The sequence below is a fragment of the Cajanus cajan genome, chromosome 11 (assembly GCF_000230855.2).
Source record: "Cajanus cajan strain Asha chromosome 11, NIPB_CcT2T_4, whole genome shotgun sequence".
Lineage (NCBI taxonomy): Eukaryota > Viridiplantae > Streptophyta > Magnoliopsida > Fabales > Fabaceae > Cajanus > Cajanus cajan.
Window position 1 is genome coordinate 38,828,176 of NC_138527.1, and position 18,148 is coordinate 38,846,323.

Consider the following 18,148-nt stretch of genomic DNA (forward strand, 5'->3'; position numbering starts at 1 on the left):
GGCCAAGGTCAACGTCATTACCAGGCTTAATTACAAGTAAATTAATTAGCATAAACTTCGGATCAGTCCCCTAATTTCCCGGGGCCCAACCCATAATCACGGCCCAACACGAACACCTATAAATAGAACTCCTGAGAGGTACGCAACTACTTTTGACCTACCGCATTTATTACGCCGAGTACTTACTTGAGCGTTGGAGTGTCTTTGCAGGCACCCCCCCTCTCGCTTCGGACCGCCCGGATTGAACGAGAAGACCGAGACCCAAGACCCGACCTACTACAACAAGGATAACTGGAGTGTGTATCCTAACACAGGAACATTTGGCGCCCACCGTGGGGCCGAAGAGACGTTTTCAGCCCCTTTCTTAACTCTACGACTGAAACTGAGATATGGTAGTGACCCGCAAAGGACAATCAACAACGACCCAACCGACTCACAACGTTAATACCGAAGCCAATCCCGCCATGACTAACCAAGAGCGTTACCCGTACGGAATGCCCCAAACTCAACCGGAACCCGTGATACAGCAGGTCCAGCCGAATACTGATCAAATCCAACCAAATTTACAAGACGACCTCCGCGCGTTGCGGGAAGAAATGGCCACCATACGCAGGCAAAGAGAAGCCGACGCCCGGGAGATAGCCGAGTTACGGCGGCAGAATGCCGAACTCCGGAACCTGAACCAAACTTGTGTGTCGTCCACCCCCACAGCCGTGGAAGAATCTGCCTATCACGCCCCGACTGAGCCGGTAACTCGAATGCCGAGCACCTCATTAATAGCCAACAGGGCCGAAACCACCGTCCATTCCCTAAGACATCCCTTTTCACGGAGAATAATGGAAACAACCCTCATGGATCATTGGAAAAACCTCCCAATTGAAAAATATGATGGAACTTCCGACCCCGACGAACACCTAAATGTTTTCCTGACGCAGGCAACTCTCTCCACCCAAGATGACTCGGCCCTGTGCCAAATATTTCCCACCTCACTGAAAGGAAGAGCTCTAAACTGGTTCACCAGGTTGCCGAACTCTTCCATCGACTCGTTTGGCGAGTTGTCATCCCAGTTCACTTTGCAATTTGCGACGAGCAAGCCGTACAGGACGACCTCGTTGGCTTTAGCGGGAGTGCGTCAGGAGAAGAAAGAGAGTCTGAGATGTTTCATGGACCGGTTCAACAGGATTGCCATGGAGATCGGTGATCTCAACCCAGCCGTGGCGCTGGACCGGTTGAGCACTGCCCTCAGGCCGGGACCATTCGTCAATAGCTTATGCAAAAAGCCACCTGTGGACATGAATGATCTCCGACGCCGAGCTGAAAAATACATGCAAATGGAAGAGTTGGCCGAAACAAGAAATCAAGCTAGAGCCGAGGAGAATTACAACCGGAAGGAATCTAACCAGGAACCAACAAAAAAGATCAATGCCGACCCCTCAAATTCCCGCCCCCCGAGAGGACCTCGTTACACAACGTACACTCCCCTCAACGCTAGCAGGGCTAAGCTATTGGAGCAAGCCCTCTCGTCGGAAATCTTGATAATTCCGAAAAGAGCGAACACGCCCCCAAGGGCGGACAAGACGAAAGCATGCCAATTCCACCGAAACCGGGGGCACTCGACGGAAGAATGCTCGGCGTTAAAGGACAAGCTTGAGGACCTTATCAAGCAAGGTCACCTGAGGAACTTTGTCTCACCGCAAGACCACCGACCAAGAGGGAGAGACGAAGAATACAGTCGGCGAACGTCACCACCAAGGGATCGACGTCACAGGTCCCGTTCGGCCGAAAGGAAGGACCATTCACGAAATTCAAGAGAAGACAACACTCGGCCGAGAAAGATAATAAACACGATCGCTGGGGGCTTTGCCGGAGGAGGCTCCACCTCTTCGGCTAGAAAGCGGCACCTCCGGGCAGTCCGAGATGTAAATACCGTGAACCAACAGAAAGCACCGAGGATGCCGACCATCACATTCTCGGACCGAGACTTTCGTGGTGTCGACCCCATCCAAGACGACCCTATGGTGATTTCAGTCGAGATGCACAACTGCATCGTGAAGAAAACCCTGGTCGACCAAGGGAGCTCCGCCGACATCTTGTACTGGAATACTTTTGTGCAGCTAGGGATTCCCGAGGAGAGCTTAGAGCCATATCACGAACCCCTGGTCGGTTTTTCTGGCGAAAGAGTGATGACGAGAGGGTGCATCGACCTGTATACCCGTTTCGGGTTCGACCAAAAGACTTCCCGAGAGATCAAGATCCGATACATCGTGGTACACGCCAACACGTCGTACAATGTTCTACTGGGCCGACCCTCGATCAACACGTTGGGGGCCATTGTTTCGACCCCCCACCTGTGCATGAAATTTCCATCGAGGGATAAGCAGGAGGTGATCACCGTGCATGCCGACCAAAAAATTGCAAGGGAGTGTTACCTCTCTAGCCTGAAGGTGCAGCCTCTGGCCGAGCCACCCGCGACAGCAGGAAGGGTAAACGTGGTTAGACAGGAGACAGCCGAGAGCATCGACCTCGATCCTCGTTTAGGGGAAGTGGAACGAATTGAGGCCGCCGAAGACCTCGTCCCTTTCCAGCTCGGCCGATCACCCGAACAAATCACCCAAATAGGATCCCAGTTGAGCGAAACTGATGCAAACCGAGTCAAGCAAACTGTCCGAGACAACAAAGACTTGTTTGCTTGGACGGCGTCAGACATGCCTGGGATAGACCCTGGTTTCTTGTGTCACCGATTAGCAGTGTGCCGAGACGCCCGACCGATAGCCCAAAAGAAAAGGAAAATGGGAGACGAGAAACGAAGGGCTGCAAATGTTAAGGTGCAAAAACTATTGCAAGCAAAGTTCATCCGAGAAGTTACCTACACCACGTGGCTGGCAAATGTAGTCCTGGTCAAGAAGTCAAATGGCAAATGGAGAATGTGTACCGACTACACCGACCTCAATAAAGCCTGCCCGAAGGATGCATACCCGCTCCCTTGTATTGATCGGCTTGTAGACGGTGCGTCAGGGCACGCAATCTTCAGCTTCTTGGATGCATATTCAGGCTATAACCAAATAAAAATGCACCCGGCCGACGAGGAAAAAACGGCGTTCATCACCGAAAGCGCTAATTTTTGTTACAAGGTAATGCCGTTCGGGTTGAAGAACGCTGGGGCAACCTATCAGAGGTTGATGGACAAGGTATTCCGAGATCAAATCGGCCGCAACATCGAGATTTATGTGGACGATATGGTGGTGAAATCTAACTCCATGGAAGATCACGCGACCGACCTCGCCGAAGCATTCGGAGCATTGCGTAAACATAACATGCGACTCAACCCCGAGAAGTGCACTTTCGGGGTTAAGGGAGGTAAATTTCTCGGCTTTATGCTATCATCGAGAGGCATAGAAGCTAACCGAGACAAATGCCAAGCTGTAATAGATATGCGGAGCCCGAGCAGCCTGAAGGAATTGCAGCGCCTCTCTGGAAGACTGGTTGCCCTGTCCCGATTCCTCCCTCGGCTAGGCGACAAAATCAGTCCGATGACGAAGCTCTTGAAAAAGGCGTCGACTTTCGCCTGGAACGAATCATGCGAAGAGGCCTTCGCGGCATTGAAAACAACTTTGGCGACCCCTCCGACCCTGACGAGACCGGACCGTTTGGATCCGCTGTTGGTATACTTAGCCGTATCAGACGAAGCAATCAGCTCGGTTCTGGTACAAGAAAAGGGAGGCTCTCAGGTTCCCGTCTATTTCGTTAGCCGACTTCTTCAGGATTCCGAGACCCGATACCAACTTATTGAAAAAGTCGCTCTCGGATTGGTACATACCTCCCGACGTTTGAGACACTACTTTCAGAGCCACCGAACGGTCGTGCACACCGATTGCCCGGTTTCCAAAGTCCTAGGAAAACCCGAACTCGCTGGGAGAATGATGGCATGGGCTGTCGAACTCTCGCAATTTGACATTGCATACAAGCCGAGAGGGCCGATCAAAGCGCAATGCCTGGCCGACTTCGTGAACGAGTTACACCCCCACGGCCACTTCGAAGAACAATGGTGGACCCTCCACGTGGACGGCTCCTCAAACAGCCAGGGGAGCGGATCAGGTGTAATCTTAGAGGGGTCGAAGGGCATTACTTTGGAGCAATCCCTGCGTTTTCGATTCAAAGCCTCCAACAATCAGGCCGAGTACGAAGCCCTGATAGCCGGGCTCAGATTAGCCGAAGACATGGGAGCGACGAGAATCAAATGTCTGACCGATTCTAAGGTTGTGGCCGAACAAGTAGGTGGTAATTTCCAGGTCAAGGACCACGTGATGATGAAATACTACCACACTTATCAAGGGCTGAAGTCAAACTTCCAGGAGGTGTCGGTCGAGCACATCCCACGAGAGAACAACACTCGAGCCGACCGGTTGGCTAGGCTAGCCACAACCAAAAAACCAGGTCACTTGAGAACCATCATCCAACAGGAGATCGACCACCCCAGTGTTGACACGGAGTTGATAGCAAATGTCGATGCCGACCACACCGCACCGAATGATCCCCCAGACTGGCGAGCCAAAATCAAAGCTTTCATCATTGACGGGGTCACACCAGACGATCCAGCCGAGGCCAAACGTTTGCGAACCCAAGCCAGTAGATATACTATCATTGCCGGGCAACTGTACAAACGTGGTTTCTCTACCCCACTGCTAAAATGTCTCGACCTCCATGAAGCCGATTATGTGACGAGAGAGGTGCACGAGGGAATCTGCGGCCTGCACTCAGGAGCAAGGACAACTGTCTCCAAGCTCTTACGGGCCGGATACTACTGGCCGACCATGAGCACCGACTGTGCAGCGTTTGTGAAGAAGTGTCTACCGTGTCAGAAGCATGGGAACCTAATCCACCAGCCGGCCGAGCAACTACATTGCATTCCCCCCGCATGGCCATTCGCTACCTGGGGAGCCGACATACTAGGACCATTTCCGATCGCCAAGGGACAATGCAAGTTCCTCATCGTAGCCGTGGATTTGTTTACCAAGTGGATTGAGGCCGAACCCCTGGCATGCATCTCCGCCCTCCAGGTTCAAAAATTCCTATGGAAAAACGTCATCACCCGCTTCGGCGTCCCTCACACGCTAGTGACCGACAACGGCCTTCAATTCACCGATCGAAAACTCAACGAGTTCCTGGCTGGCCTAGGAGTACAACACAAGTTTACCTCGGTGGAACACCCACAAACAAATGGGCAGGCCGAGTCGGCCAACAAGGTCATCCTGGCAGAATTGAAGAAACGGCTAGGGGAGGCAAAGGGAGCATGGGCCGAGCAACTACCCGAGGTGCTCTGGGCATACCGATGTACCCCCAATCGACTACGCAGGAGACCCCTTTTCGCATGGCTTATGGGTCCGATGCGATGATCCCAGTGGAAATCGGAGAACCGTCATTCCGCCGAACCCACTTTGATGAGGCAAGCAACGAGGCTGAACTCCGAACAAACCTAGACGCGATAGAGGAGGTTCGAGACCGAGCACTGGTTGTGGCCGAGGCCACCAAACAACGATACAAGAGAAGGTTCGACAGCAAGGTGAAGCCTCGAGCATTCCGAGAAGGAGATCTCGTTTGGAGAGCCACGGGCGAAGCGAGGAAAGATCCGAAGCAAGGGAAGCTCGCCCCAAACTGGGATGGGCCCTTCCGAGTCCGACACAACCTGAATAACGGAGCATTCAAGCTGGAGCACCTGTCCGGAAAGCTTATCCCTAGAACTTGGAACTCAACTCACCTAAAGATGTATTACAGTTGATGTACTAGTGCACTTTTTTCCTTGACCGACTCTTTTGTCCCTAAGGAGGGTTTTGGGTCGGCAAGGTTTTTAACGAGGCACTTAATTAATAAAAACTTATTTCATTATCTTTCCTCATCCTATATTATGCATATGTAGACCACAATGATGCGGAATTCGATCTCGATCGACACGTACAAACGCCGAGCAATCCTCGGCCGACCACTTCGGCGTTCTACCGAGCCCGACAGGTTTCCCTGCCGAGTACCCTCCTCGGCTAAGGATGCACCTGGGCCAAACGTTACACGCACCAACGCCGAGCATCCCTCGGCCGACCACTTCGACGTTCCACCGAGCCCGACAGGTTTCCCTGCCGAGTACCCTCCTCGGCTAAGGATGCACCTGGGCCAAACGTTACTCACGCACCAACGCCGAGCATCCCTCGGCCGACCACTTCGACGTTCCACCGAGCCCGACAGGTTTCCCTGCCAAGTACCCTCCTCGGCTAAGGATGCACCTGGGCCAAACGTTACTCCCGCACCAACGCCGAGCATCCCTCGGCCGACCACTTCGACGTTCCACCGAGCCCGACAGGTTTCCCTGCCGAGTACCCTCCTCGGCTAAGGATGCACCTGGGCCAAACGTTACTCACGCACCAACGCCGAGCATCCCTCGGCCGACCACTTCGACGTTCCACCGAGCCCGACAGGTTTCCCTGCCGAGTACCCTCCTCGACTAAGGATGCACCTGGGCCAAACGTTACTCACGCACCAACGCCGAGCATCCCTCGGCCGACCACTTCGACGTTCTACCGAGCCCGACAGGTTTTCCTGCCGAGTACCCCCTCGGTTAAGAACGCATCTAGGCCGAGTAGCATACCACCAGTATTCAAACCCAACATAACGCCCCGACTCCCAATGGGTCGGGCCCATCACGATTTGGCCGAGCTACCTCCTACTCGCGTAAGTAGAACAAGAACCCGCTACGCACCATATATGGCGGTGGCATCACTTATGGCCGACCTAACCGACCTCTCACAAAGAAAACCCTCGGTTAACCCGAGGCCGATTCATTTTAACCATCCAAATGAAGTCCCATTATTAATTATGGCCGATTAAGCCGACCTCTCGAAAAGTTTTCATTTCCACCGAGTTGAAAAAGGGAAAACCCTCGGTTAAGCCGAGGCCGATTCATTATTAATAATGGCAGATTGAGCCGGTCACTCGCACAGGTTTCGTTTCCATCGCGTTGTGAAAAAACCCTCGGTTGAGGCGCGTTCGGTTCATCAACTTGAAATAAATTTCTATTAATCAGTGCCGATCAAAATGGCTACTTACAAAAAATTAAATCAGCCTACACCCCCGACACCTAAGGCCGAGCTAACAAAAGGCGCTACCGGCCAAATTACAAGTAATCCCTAAACCTAGCAGGCTATACAAGCCGATCCTATTCAACCGCCGGCTCCACCGGGGTCCCGTCTCCGACGACATCAATTATTTGGTCATCTTCCCCAGTTGATTGCACCAGGGCCCGACTAGAAATATTCTGGCGCGGGGCCTCGGCATCTGGCTCGGCTCCTTGGGGGAACTCGGCGTAGCTCATAAACTTGCCACCCAAGAAGTCCCGACTAACATCAAACTGAAAGTCAGCCGGGACGTCGCAAAAGTGATAAGTCTGCCGAACAGCATGATGGAAGCCGGCGTCATGTTGAGAGAGAATTTGCTCGGTAGCCTCGGCCTCGAACTGCGCAGCCGACTCCTTAAGCCGGGCGATCTCGTTTGCAGCAGCGGCGGCGTCGACCTTCATCTTTTGCACGGTCAGCTTCAAGTCATCGGCCTCCCTGCGATACGCATCGGCGGCTTTCTTCAATTCCTCAACCGTATCAGTGGCCTTGGCATTAGCACTCAAGGCATCTTTCACCGTCGCCTCAGCATCTTTCAAACGGCTTTGGAGCCTCTCGGCCGAGACAACCGACCTCATCATCACATGCTTGGCCACAAGGGAAGTCTGAGCATCAAGCTCACAGAATAGCTTGTACTCGGCCTCCGTTGACATCCCCTCCAAGTATTGAAGTCCTCCCCCGGTAGTAACGTCGAGACTGACCAAGTTCTCGACCTGCACGTCCGAAGCTAGGAAGTTGGACCCCGCAACAACAGCAGGAATGGCGAAGGCCCCACACCCTGTTTGATCCAGTGATAGCTGCTTCGGCCGCTTGGAGGAAGTGCTCGGTCGTTCCGACTCAAGGTTTTGTTCGGCTGCCCGAACCCTAGACGACCCCCCTTTCTTTTTGGGATCGGACGCTGGAATCAGGACGTGAGGAGGCTTGTCTCGTTGTGCCTTGAGGGCCGACCTTGCCGGCGGCACCTTTCCGCTCTCCTTTGCTACCTTCGCCCTCTTGGCGAGCATCGCGACCACGTCAAGTTTGCCTCCGGCCATCAATCCTACAACAAAGCAAATTTTAACATCAATTAAAAACGGTGCTACATTACCGAAGCCTAAGGTACATACCTAGCAAGACCATCTCAAAATGAGACGTCTCGAAAATATCCAGAAGGCTTCGGACGGGTAGTTCCTTCGGCAGTTGGTCGAGGAGTTCTACAATCTCTATGTCCTCGGTAGGGAGTTTTGATTTTGATATAGCCTCGTAACGAGTCGGACGCCTCGTCCAGTAGAAGGGGAATAGGGGAGTGTTTTCGCGATCATAGAAATAATCTCTCATGTCCGACCCCCAACGAACCTTAAAAAACCCACTCTTAAACCCTTTGTAAGACGAGGTGAAGGCTTGAAGAAACCCACGCTTCGGCACCTGAGACAACGATACCCACTTCACCGGTTTACTCGGCCGACACGTATAAAAATATAGAAACGCCAACGGCCGAGGCGTGAGTCCTAAGCATAGACAAAGGTTTCGGAATGTCTGCATTGCCGCCCAGGCATTCGGATGTAATTGGGTCGGCGCAACATTAAGCACTCGGAGCACACCCATCTGGAAATCATCAAATGGCAATTGGACCCCGAGATCTTCGAACCAGCACATGTAGGCGTAGAAGTAGTCGGCCTCGTCGTCACCTGGTTCTAGAAAGATGAAATCAGTGTTCGGCCCATCGTCCTCGCACGCCTCGGCAAGCAAAGGAAATTCTCCGTCTCCACTGCCAAAACACTTCTCTAAAGAAACAAAGGTGTCTAGCATGGCTTGGTCAGACCACTTGGAGAAATATATGCCGACCTCTCCGTCTACCCATTCATACCCCGACATCTCCAGAGAGCCATAATCAATCCTCGCTCTCGGCTTAGGTCTCGAGATGACCTTATGTTTACCTCGATCACCACCGACCACTTCCCTTACACCCCCCGGAATCTCCACATCGGCAGGCCCTACCCCGACAAAGCTCACCCCCCTCTTGTCAACTTCGACAGCTCGCGCCAGGGCTATACCTAGATTCGGCGGTGCCGAGATCTCAACCACCTCATCCCCACTATCTTCTGGCTCGGGGCGGTCGGAAGGAAACACTACCTCGCACTGTAGAGGCGGCAGCCTAGATATCTCACTTGACCCCGACCCCCCTCTACTTGAATTAGTGTCCGAACTCTCCGAGGACGTCCAACTCATTGCCGAGGAATATCCCCTATCCATTTATTGCTAAAAAATAATGAATACAAAATTTACCTTACTCGGTTAGCTCGGTCGAATCTGATTGCGAGAGAGCTCGGAGAATTTACAGCAAGTAAATTCTCACACCCCCTCCCCCTATTTATAGGTGAGGTAAACGGGGAAGGTGAAAAGCCTCAGCAAGACCGGGACCGTTCGATCTAGAACATCCAACGGTCCAGATTAAATAACCGTTGGGCCCATAACCGCCAAGGCCCACGTGGCAAGTCACACTCATCTCGGCGGTCTCGGTATCGGGCCCCAACATCTAAAAAGACCTCGGCACAACAATTAATTCCAACATCTGAGGCCCACTCATCTCGGCGGTCTCGGTATCGGCCCCCAACATCTAAAAAGGCCACGGCACGACCTCAAATTTGAGCATTTTCAGGTCGCTTCTATCAGAAATCTCGGCATGATTTCCAGGCCACCTTGTCAACTCTAGGAGCCCTCCACCGGAGTCCACGCGTCGATTTCACAACACGTAATCCAAGGAGGGTTCGGCTCATCGAAACAGCTCGGTGCGGCTTTACTTCAGGAGATTAAACCCCCCCCCCCCCGAATTCAAGACTCGCGAGAAATAAGGCCGAGCTACCCGAAAGCCAGGCGTTCAATGGCTAAGTTTTCTTTACCGTCTTCGTCTTTTCTATCCTCGACACTGAGGGGGTTGTATACCGTATGGTGCCGAACAGGACGAGCAATCCGAACGCTTTGCGTACCCGAACCTGCCGAGTACCCGACACCGCCGACTCCACACGAACGTACGGAACTTGTCGGTACGGTCGGCCAAGGTCAACGTCATTACCAGGCTTAATTACAAGTAAATTAATTAGCATAAACTTCGGATCAGTCCCCTAATTTCCCGGGGCCCAACCCATAATCACGGCCCAACACGAACACCTATAAATAGAACTCCTGAGAGGTACGCAACTACTTTTGACCTACCGCATTTATTACGCCGAGTACTTACTTGAGCGTTGGAGTGTCTTTGCAGGCACCCCCCCTCTCGCTTCGGACCGCCCGGATTGAACGAGAAGACCGAGACCCAAGACCCGACCTACTACAACAAGGATAACTGGAGTGTGTATCCTAACACAGGAACACTAACAAAATTAGAAATTGACAAGACAATTTAAAAAAAAAAAGAAAAAAGTAAAACACTCCTTAACAATAACGTTTAAAATAACTATGACAAATATTTATGAAAAATAAAGTTAATTTTTAAATCATAAAAGAAGTCGTCCTATTTTAAAATGAGATGATATTCTACATTTTTTTTCTTAAAAAATGTGACTTTGTTATAGAGAATAATATTTTAAATATTACTCTTAATTATAAGGGATTTATGTACAAATTTTAATATATATATATATATATATATATATATATATATATATATATATATATATATATATATATAACTTACAAGTTGGGTCATGATTTTTTGAGTTATTGGGTCTTTTGTTCTTTATTCATGAGTCATCTTTAACTTTTCTCTTCTAATGAGAAACACTTTTTAATAAAATCGGAACAAGATCCAATGACGCTAACTAGCCATATGCTTGTATTGGAACTTCTTCACTATCTTCACTAATTGTGAAAATCTCAAAAAGATATGAGTTCATTCTTCTTGCTTTGTGTCTCGTTTTGAACCTCATCTTAATCTACCCAAGTTATTTTACTTCTTATTTTCATATTGAATTATTAGCTTCTATGTTTGTTACGTTTGAATATAAGAAATACGTGATTTTATGATTCTTTTATGTTTGTTACTATACAAAAAGGGCTAACAAAACATGTTATATCAATTGTTGTTACTTTAATTTGATTTATTTTGATTGTTGAGTATAAATTTGAATTGAAGATGAGAATTTAGTATGAAAATAAGAAGATAACTTGGGTGAATCAAATTGGATTCAAAATGGGATAAAGAGTAAGGAGAATGAACTCACTTATTTTTAGGATTGTCATAATGAGTAAATTTGTGGTTCGTAGTGAATTTATGTTCTTTTCAAACCAATTAAGGTAGTGAAGGAGTTCCAGTAAAAGCACACACACTATTGCTTAGAGCTGTCAGATCATGTGCAGGTTTCTTCATTAGAGAAGAATAATGAAGACAAGTTGATTAGAGGAGAAGGGTTGAAGATGACATGTGAAAACAAAAAAAAAAAAAAAAAAGATAATGACCCTACTTGTAACTAAATAGTTGTAGTAAAAAAAATTTATCCTAACATAATAATAATAATAATAACAATAATAATAATAATAATAATAATAATAATAATAATGAGGACAAGTTGATTAGAGAAGGGTTGACGGTGACATGAGAAAAAATGATCCAATAATTATTAAAAAAATAATAATAATGACCCTACTTGTAATTAAATAGTTGTAGTAATTTTTTTTAATCCTTACATAATAATAACAATGATGATGACATGTGAAAAACAAATGACCCAATAACTCACAAAAAAAAAAATAATGACCTTACTTATAACTAAATAGTTGTAGGAAAAAACAACCATCCTTACATAATAATAATAATTTTTTATATATGTGTGTATTAAATAATGTACATAAATACATAAAACTTGAGAGTAATATTTAAAAATATGTTAATCAAATCATGCATGAAACTAATAGCCTTTTAGAAATTTAAGAACCAAAATCTCACAATAAGAATTATTGGATTCCAAAAGTGGAATTTAACCTATAATTAAATAATGTGCTATTGTTTCACTCGTTCCTATAATTTTTTTCTTTTTGTTGGGCTGCTGTTAATTGATTTAAACCAGTCAAGTTATAGACTTGGCCGATGATATATACACCTCCATTTTTTTATACATACACCCCTTTTTAAAAAAAATATTAAATTTCTTAAATTATCCTTAATATTATTTGAAATAAAAAAAATTATCCTGGAAAATTTTTTTCGGAGGTGTATTTGTACATAATTATGGAAAGTTTATTCCGGAATACTAAAATTACTATTCCGGAAATAACTTTCCATCGGAATAATTCTAGAAAGTACTTTCCGTAACACTAAAACTACTATTGCGGAAAGTCCTTTCTGAAATTATGGTAACAAATACACACACTGTTAATATTCCGGAAAGAATTTTTTGCAATAATAATTCTAGTGTTACGGAAAGTATTTTCCATAATTATTTTGACGGAAATTTATTTCCAGAATAGTAATTTTAGTATTCTGGAAAGTATTTTTCGTAATTATTCTGAAGGAAAGTTCTTTTCGGAAGGCTCATGATATATACACCTCCTGTTTTTTTTATAAGTACACCTTTTATTTTTTAAAAAAAATTATAAAATATTATATATATATATATATTCTTTAATTTTATACCTTTAACTTTCAATTTTCTACTTTTTTCTTTTTTTTCACACACTTTTTTTTTGTTCTCTTTCAATTTTTACATGCTACCAAAATAGGTGGGGTGAAGGAAAGATAACGGGGTGCATGTAAAAATTGAAAAAAGAAAAAAAGAAGAAAAAAGAAAGATTTGTAAAAAAAAGTACTAAATTAAATGTTGTGAATGTAAAATTAAAAAAAACAAAAAAAAATAAGAATATTTTAAAATTTTAATTTTTTTTTTGAAAAGGGAGTGTACTTATAGGAAAAAGGAGGTGTATATATCATCAACCTTTGAAAAACACTTTCCAGAATAATTTTTTTTTATTCCAAATAATTTAGGAATTTAATATTTTTTTTTAAAGAGGGGGTGTATGAATAAAAAAATGGAGGTGTATATATCATCAACCTATAGACTTATGTTTTAGGCCGTAGTTAGATAAACTTATTGGGCCTATTAAGCCCAGGTATTGATAAACAATAAAAGTAAAAATATGATTTTCTTAAACTATACAGGAAGTATTTCAATGAATTATGACTCAATTTGATTGGCTACACCCACTATGTGTAAGGAAAAGTGTACCATAATTTAATTTCTTTTATTTTTACTAAGTGATAATGAAGTGCATTTATATTAATTTATAAATTAAATTAAAGACAAATAAACAACATATTCAATATGAGTTCAAATGCAACATGTATACCCTCCACTAGAGATCAGCAACTTTAGATTTTGGGTTCGCATTCCTCGAAAGCCCTGATTTCACAACTTCAACATGCAACAATAAGAATAAAACAAGCTTCCTTTACCACTTATAAAACTAAATCACCAAGAGGAGAAGGAAGGTGAAAAAAAAAAAAAGGGTTCTCTATGTTGCTTTGATCGTAGATCTTCATCACTAGCACCACCACCCTTTTGTTGCTTGGACTTGCCCGATCAATATATATATATAGAGGGCAAAAATTTACTTACTCTAAGAACAACTCTAGTTAAACTTATTTTACTTAATAATTTATATTTTATACCATATTTTACTGATTCAACTGTCAAATTAATTTTTTTTAATAAATAGATCAAATTTACAAATTTTAAAAAACTATTTAAAAAATTTTAATGCATAGATCAAATACAAAAATTTTTAAAAAAATTGAAGATTATTTAATAATTCATTTCATTAATTTAAATCAATGTATAAAATATTTTTATAATTTTTTTGTCAATTTGAATTAAAGAAACGAAGCATTAAATAGTTTTTAAAAATTATATAAATTTGCATATTTGATTTATACATTAAATTTTTTTAACTTAATAGTTGAATTTAATAAATTAAACAAGATAAATTTAACTAGACTTACTTTTGAAGTATATATAAAGAAATGTTTTTCTTTAAATGAGTTGAATCCCGAAATTTATTCGTTATCAACAACTTTTGTTGGTTAATCAATGGATTTTTCAATGCTTCTCACTCACCTTTTTCATTGAAGTTGAGACAATTTTATCGAATTGGCTGACTCTACAAATTGATGTATCAATAACATGACATTGCAATATTTCTTCTTGGCTTCCTTATATGTTGCTTTTGGTCATTCATGAGGCTACTAATCAACTCCCAATAATCACCCTTCGCTATTGTAAGCATATCTTTAAAACCAAAAATGACTCTCACTTGTATTCACCATCTCTCTCATATATTTTTCTTTTTCACCAAGAACCGGAAGATTTACAAGGAAAATGTTCTTCGAACAAGCTATATTCACTAAGATCCAATTCCAAGATTCAAGAAGTTCTAAACACCAATTTGTTGGGAAAGAAAGCTTTCACGCAAACATTTTGTAAAATAGAACAAAGAGAGGAAGAATTATAAAATGAAAATTTATAATCACCAACAAAAACAAACTCTAATACACGATGATTATTTATACCTAGTGCCATAATAAGTGCCACATTTTTGACTTCCAATTAAACACGAACAGAACAGAAAGTAACGGCTTTTAGCTACCATCATTCAATTAAATCATATCACAACATTTAATTTCGATATCTCATTTTTCAAAATAAACTTTTTACTAAACATTCCTTCATGGAACTTAATATGGATAATGATAAAGTACTAAAAATAGAATCTCAAATAGATAGAGTATTTTTGAAAATAGTTTCATTAACTAGGGTGAAATTAATTAAAAATTACTTATATTTTATCCACCTTCCATAAAAATAAAAATAAAAACTTATATTAGAGTTTTTTTTCTTCTTCTGAACTGAAGAGTTACGTTGAAAGAAATTAATAATATTGACAAAGAAAACATTATTTGCCCTCAAAGAAAATTTAACACGAGCTGGGGAAGATGAAATTCAAAATTAAAAAAACACGATTGTAAATGTTGCCATGAGAAATACCCCCCTTAAACCATTGCAAAAAGGGTGTACCTTATAAACTGTATGAGATGCCCCCTTCCCAATTCTTGCTACAGCTTTTTTTTTCATTGCATACGAAATTCTCCGAACGCATCCCCTGCTGGGAACTGCGGGAAATAAACAAGAAGAAAAAAGATCTATTTGGAAAAAGATCTTACTTCCTATCTTCCATCAGAAACAGATAATTCGTATAAGATAGAGGAGAAATATATCCCTGGATCTAAAACCCACTTTTATCTGCCAATGTTAACCTATAGCTATATCATCATTTGCAAGCTTGCCAGAGTTGCTTCCACAGTAGTATCTCAGTGGTAGGAGATCATAAAACTTACAAGCTAGACTCACGGATTTCCCACAAGAAGGAAACATACTAGAGCTGAGTCACTCATTCTTTTAAGAAGTGCATACTTTGTATTCAATGACTAACAAAACATTGAAACAACAATGCAGCAAGTTAGTTATAGACTTCAAATGCGGAACACACAAAGCCTAGAAGATCAAAATCAAGCACACAAATAAAAAAACTGTACTAGTGCACGCACACAAGCTCATGGAGATCAAGTCAAAGGAAGAAAAGGTATCAATCAGCATATAATCATAAATAAAGAGTACAAGCTTATTTGAAAGCAGAACAGAAAGGATTTGGGAAAGGTTTTTGTACTAAAAATAAAAGAGTACTAGGCAGAACAGAAGCTTTGAAAAACCCTTGTAAGCTTTATCCAAACATGGTTTCACCCTTAGAAAATTAGTATTATGAAATACAGATGTGAGGGGAATTTGAAAGCAGTAAGAGAAAGAATTAGGAAATGAGTTGGTTTCCCCTGGTCTTGATTAAAAGGAGATGCTTGAAATGCAAGCTTTGAAGAATTAAGAAGGCATTACAACGAAGTGAAAATCCATGTAATGGTAATGGTAATGGAACAGGTATATACATAAGGAAAAATAAATAAAAGCATAAGAGTAAGGGGCAGAGCAGATCTAAGCATGGGCATCAGGGCTTTCCGACGCCGAGAGTAAGCTCCAAGTCATCCATTCCGACCTCGTGTATTCTCTCACCCTCCCACGGCTTCACTCTTCCGTTCTCGAAGTCGAAATCGGACCCTCGCTCCCACTGCATCTGCATGCCATCGTTCACGTCCTGGGACCCGATCTGCATCGCCGGTTTCATCAGGTTGAAGGTCGGGGAAGGGGGGGCAGCGGCCATCGTCTGGACCTGGAAACTCACCCAGCGGCCGGAGGCGGAGTCGACGGTGGAGGCGTCGGACTCGTCGCACTCGGGGATGGTGGAGGTGGCGAGGTGGTGGCGGCGCGTGGGGCTGGAGGGGGCGGAGGTGGCGAAGAGGGGGTGGAAGTTGGCCTTGCGCTTGGAGGCTCGCGGCGAGGAAAGAGGGGGAGTGACGGGGGCGCTGTTGGATATCCTGAGAGGGGGGAGATTGGCAGGGATGGATGTTATGTTGCGGATGAATGGGATGAGAAAGGAGGAGTTGTTTGCGTCAATACGTGTTGGGCTTGGGAAGGAGGAAGAGGTTGGGCTCGCCTGGTACGAGGGTACTGGGCTTGGGAATGAAGACGATTGTGGACTCGCCTGAATCGATGAATCCATAGCGCCTCCTATCTCGCTTCCGCTTGCAGGTCTCTTGCACCCCTGTCCCAAAACTAATTTTATTAATTATTTACATCTTAGATCTCACTTCTCACTTCTCACTTCTCAGATTTACCTTGCGATACGTCGTCCCGTCTTCTTCCACCATCCACCCAGCTTCGTTGCACAGCGCTTTCAGGACTTCGTTGTTGTCGCAGTGTTTCGGAAGCTTGTAGTTCCCCTGAGCGCGGAGCCCCGCGTAGATCTTGGCCGCGATCGCTCGCCGTCTTCTCTCTCTCCGCTTGTTGTTCTCTCTCTCCTTCCACGTCGGCATCCTCCCCGTAGACCCGCCGCCGGTCATCGTTCCCTACACTCGCTGCCAAAAGAACTCCGGACTAGGCTTCGTCGATTCAACTTTCTCCTACTGCTACTGCCGATGAACAAGAGGAAATACAAATGTTGCTTCCTTTTTAGATTCTCTCCCTCCCTTTTCACACTGCCCTACTTTTCACTTCCATTATTTCTTTATTTTTCCCACCTTAATTATAACTATTTACTACTGTTCTTTTTAATTATAATTCATATTTTTTTATATCAATAATAATAAATAATTTGATTCAATATTAATGTTTATTATTAATATAAAAAACTTTAATTTTGATTAAAAATTTGATTCTAAGTATTTATGACATTAATTTGTAATTTTGTGTGGATGTTATTGGTCATCAATGACTAGTAATTTATATAAAGGGATGGGGGAACAATTAGTTGGAACGCGTGGAGCCCATGGCAGGAGCCAATAGATAAAAAGAAATACTTTGTATTGGATGAGCAAGTAGTCCAATAAATTTAGGAAATTCAAATAATTAGAGTGACCATTTCAAAGAGCTTAGGGTATTATTTTATTTTTCTTTCTCTCATTCAATTCATCTAATGACACGCTAATTCGTTTCCAGAATAGTGTGGGCACGAGGCGTGGAAAATCAACTTTGTTGAAATAGGAAATATACCATGGAGCATGGGTGACCTAACACAGGCTTCCTTCATGGAAGGCACATGACTTGTTGGTTAACAATTAGCATCCTTACAGGGTAGTGCTGTAGCGAAATCACGGGTACCACAGTCCAATTCTGCGGCGACGACTAAGCCACATGACTCATACCCAATACGAGGGCCCCTTTCCCTACACCTAACGTTGCCCTATCCCCCTAGGCCCTAGCTAGGTCTGGCACCCAAAAGATAAATAAAAATGAATAAGGGAATATGTTCCAGACAGGAGTGTCAGTTAAAAAATATATACTGATGGAAGGAATCGAAATTTACACAGTAACAACTGACAGAGATTTCTTATGATTTGCGAGTCTGGGTATCATGTAAAC

The 18,148-nt window shown here is 44.1% G+C and overlaps 3 protein-coding genes across 3 annotated transcripts; 2 read left to right on the top strand and 1 right to left on the bottom strand.

Moving 5' to 3' along the window:
* Positions 1-389: 389 nt before the first annotated feature.
* On the top strand, positions 390-5,393 carry LOC145953538 (uncharacterized). The gene has a single exon (XM_083067514.1). It carries the CDS (start codon positions 390-392, stop codon positions 5,391-5,393), a length of 5,004 nt encoding a protein of 1,667 aa, XP_082923640.1.
* On the top strand, positions 5,390-5,776 carry LOC145953539 (uncharacterized). Its single transcript, XM_083067515.1, has one exon. It carries the CDS (start codon positions 5,390-5,392, stop codon positions 5,774-5,776), a length of 387 nt encoding a protein of 128 aa, XP_082923641.1.
* A 10,105-nt stretch (positions 5,777-15,881) lies between these two features.
* LOC109800285 (protein BZR1 homolog 1) lies at positions 15,882-17,398 on the bottom strand. The gene is made up of 2 exons (XM_029271763.2): positions 16,906-17,398; positions 15,882-16,832 (listed from the first exon to the last, which is right to left on the bottom strand). Exons 1-2 carry the CDS (start codon positions 17,128-17,130, stop codon positions 16,179-16,181), a joined length of 879 nt encoding a protein of 292 aa, XP_029127596.1. The 5' UTR covers positions 17,131-17,398; the 3' UTR covers positions 15,882-16,178.
* Between the last annotated feature and the right edge of the window lie 750 nt (positions 17,399-18,148).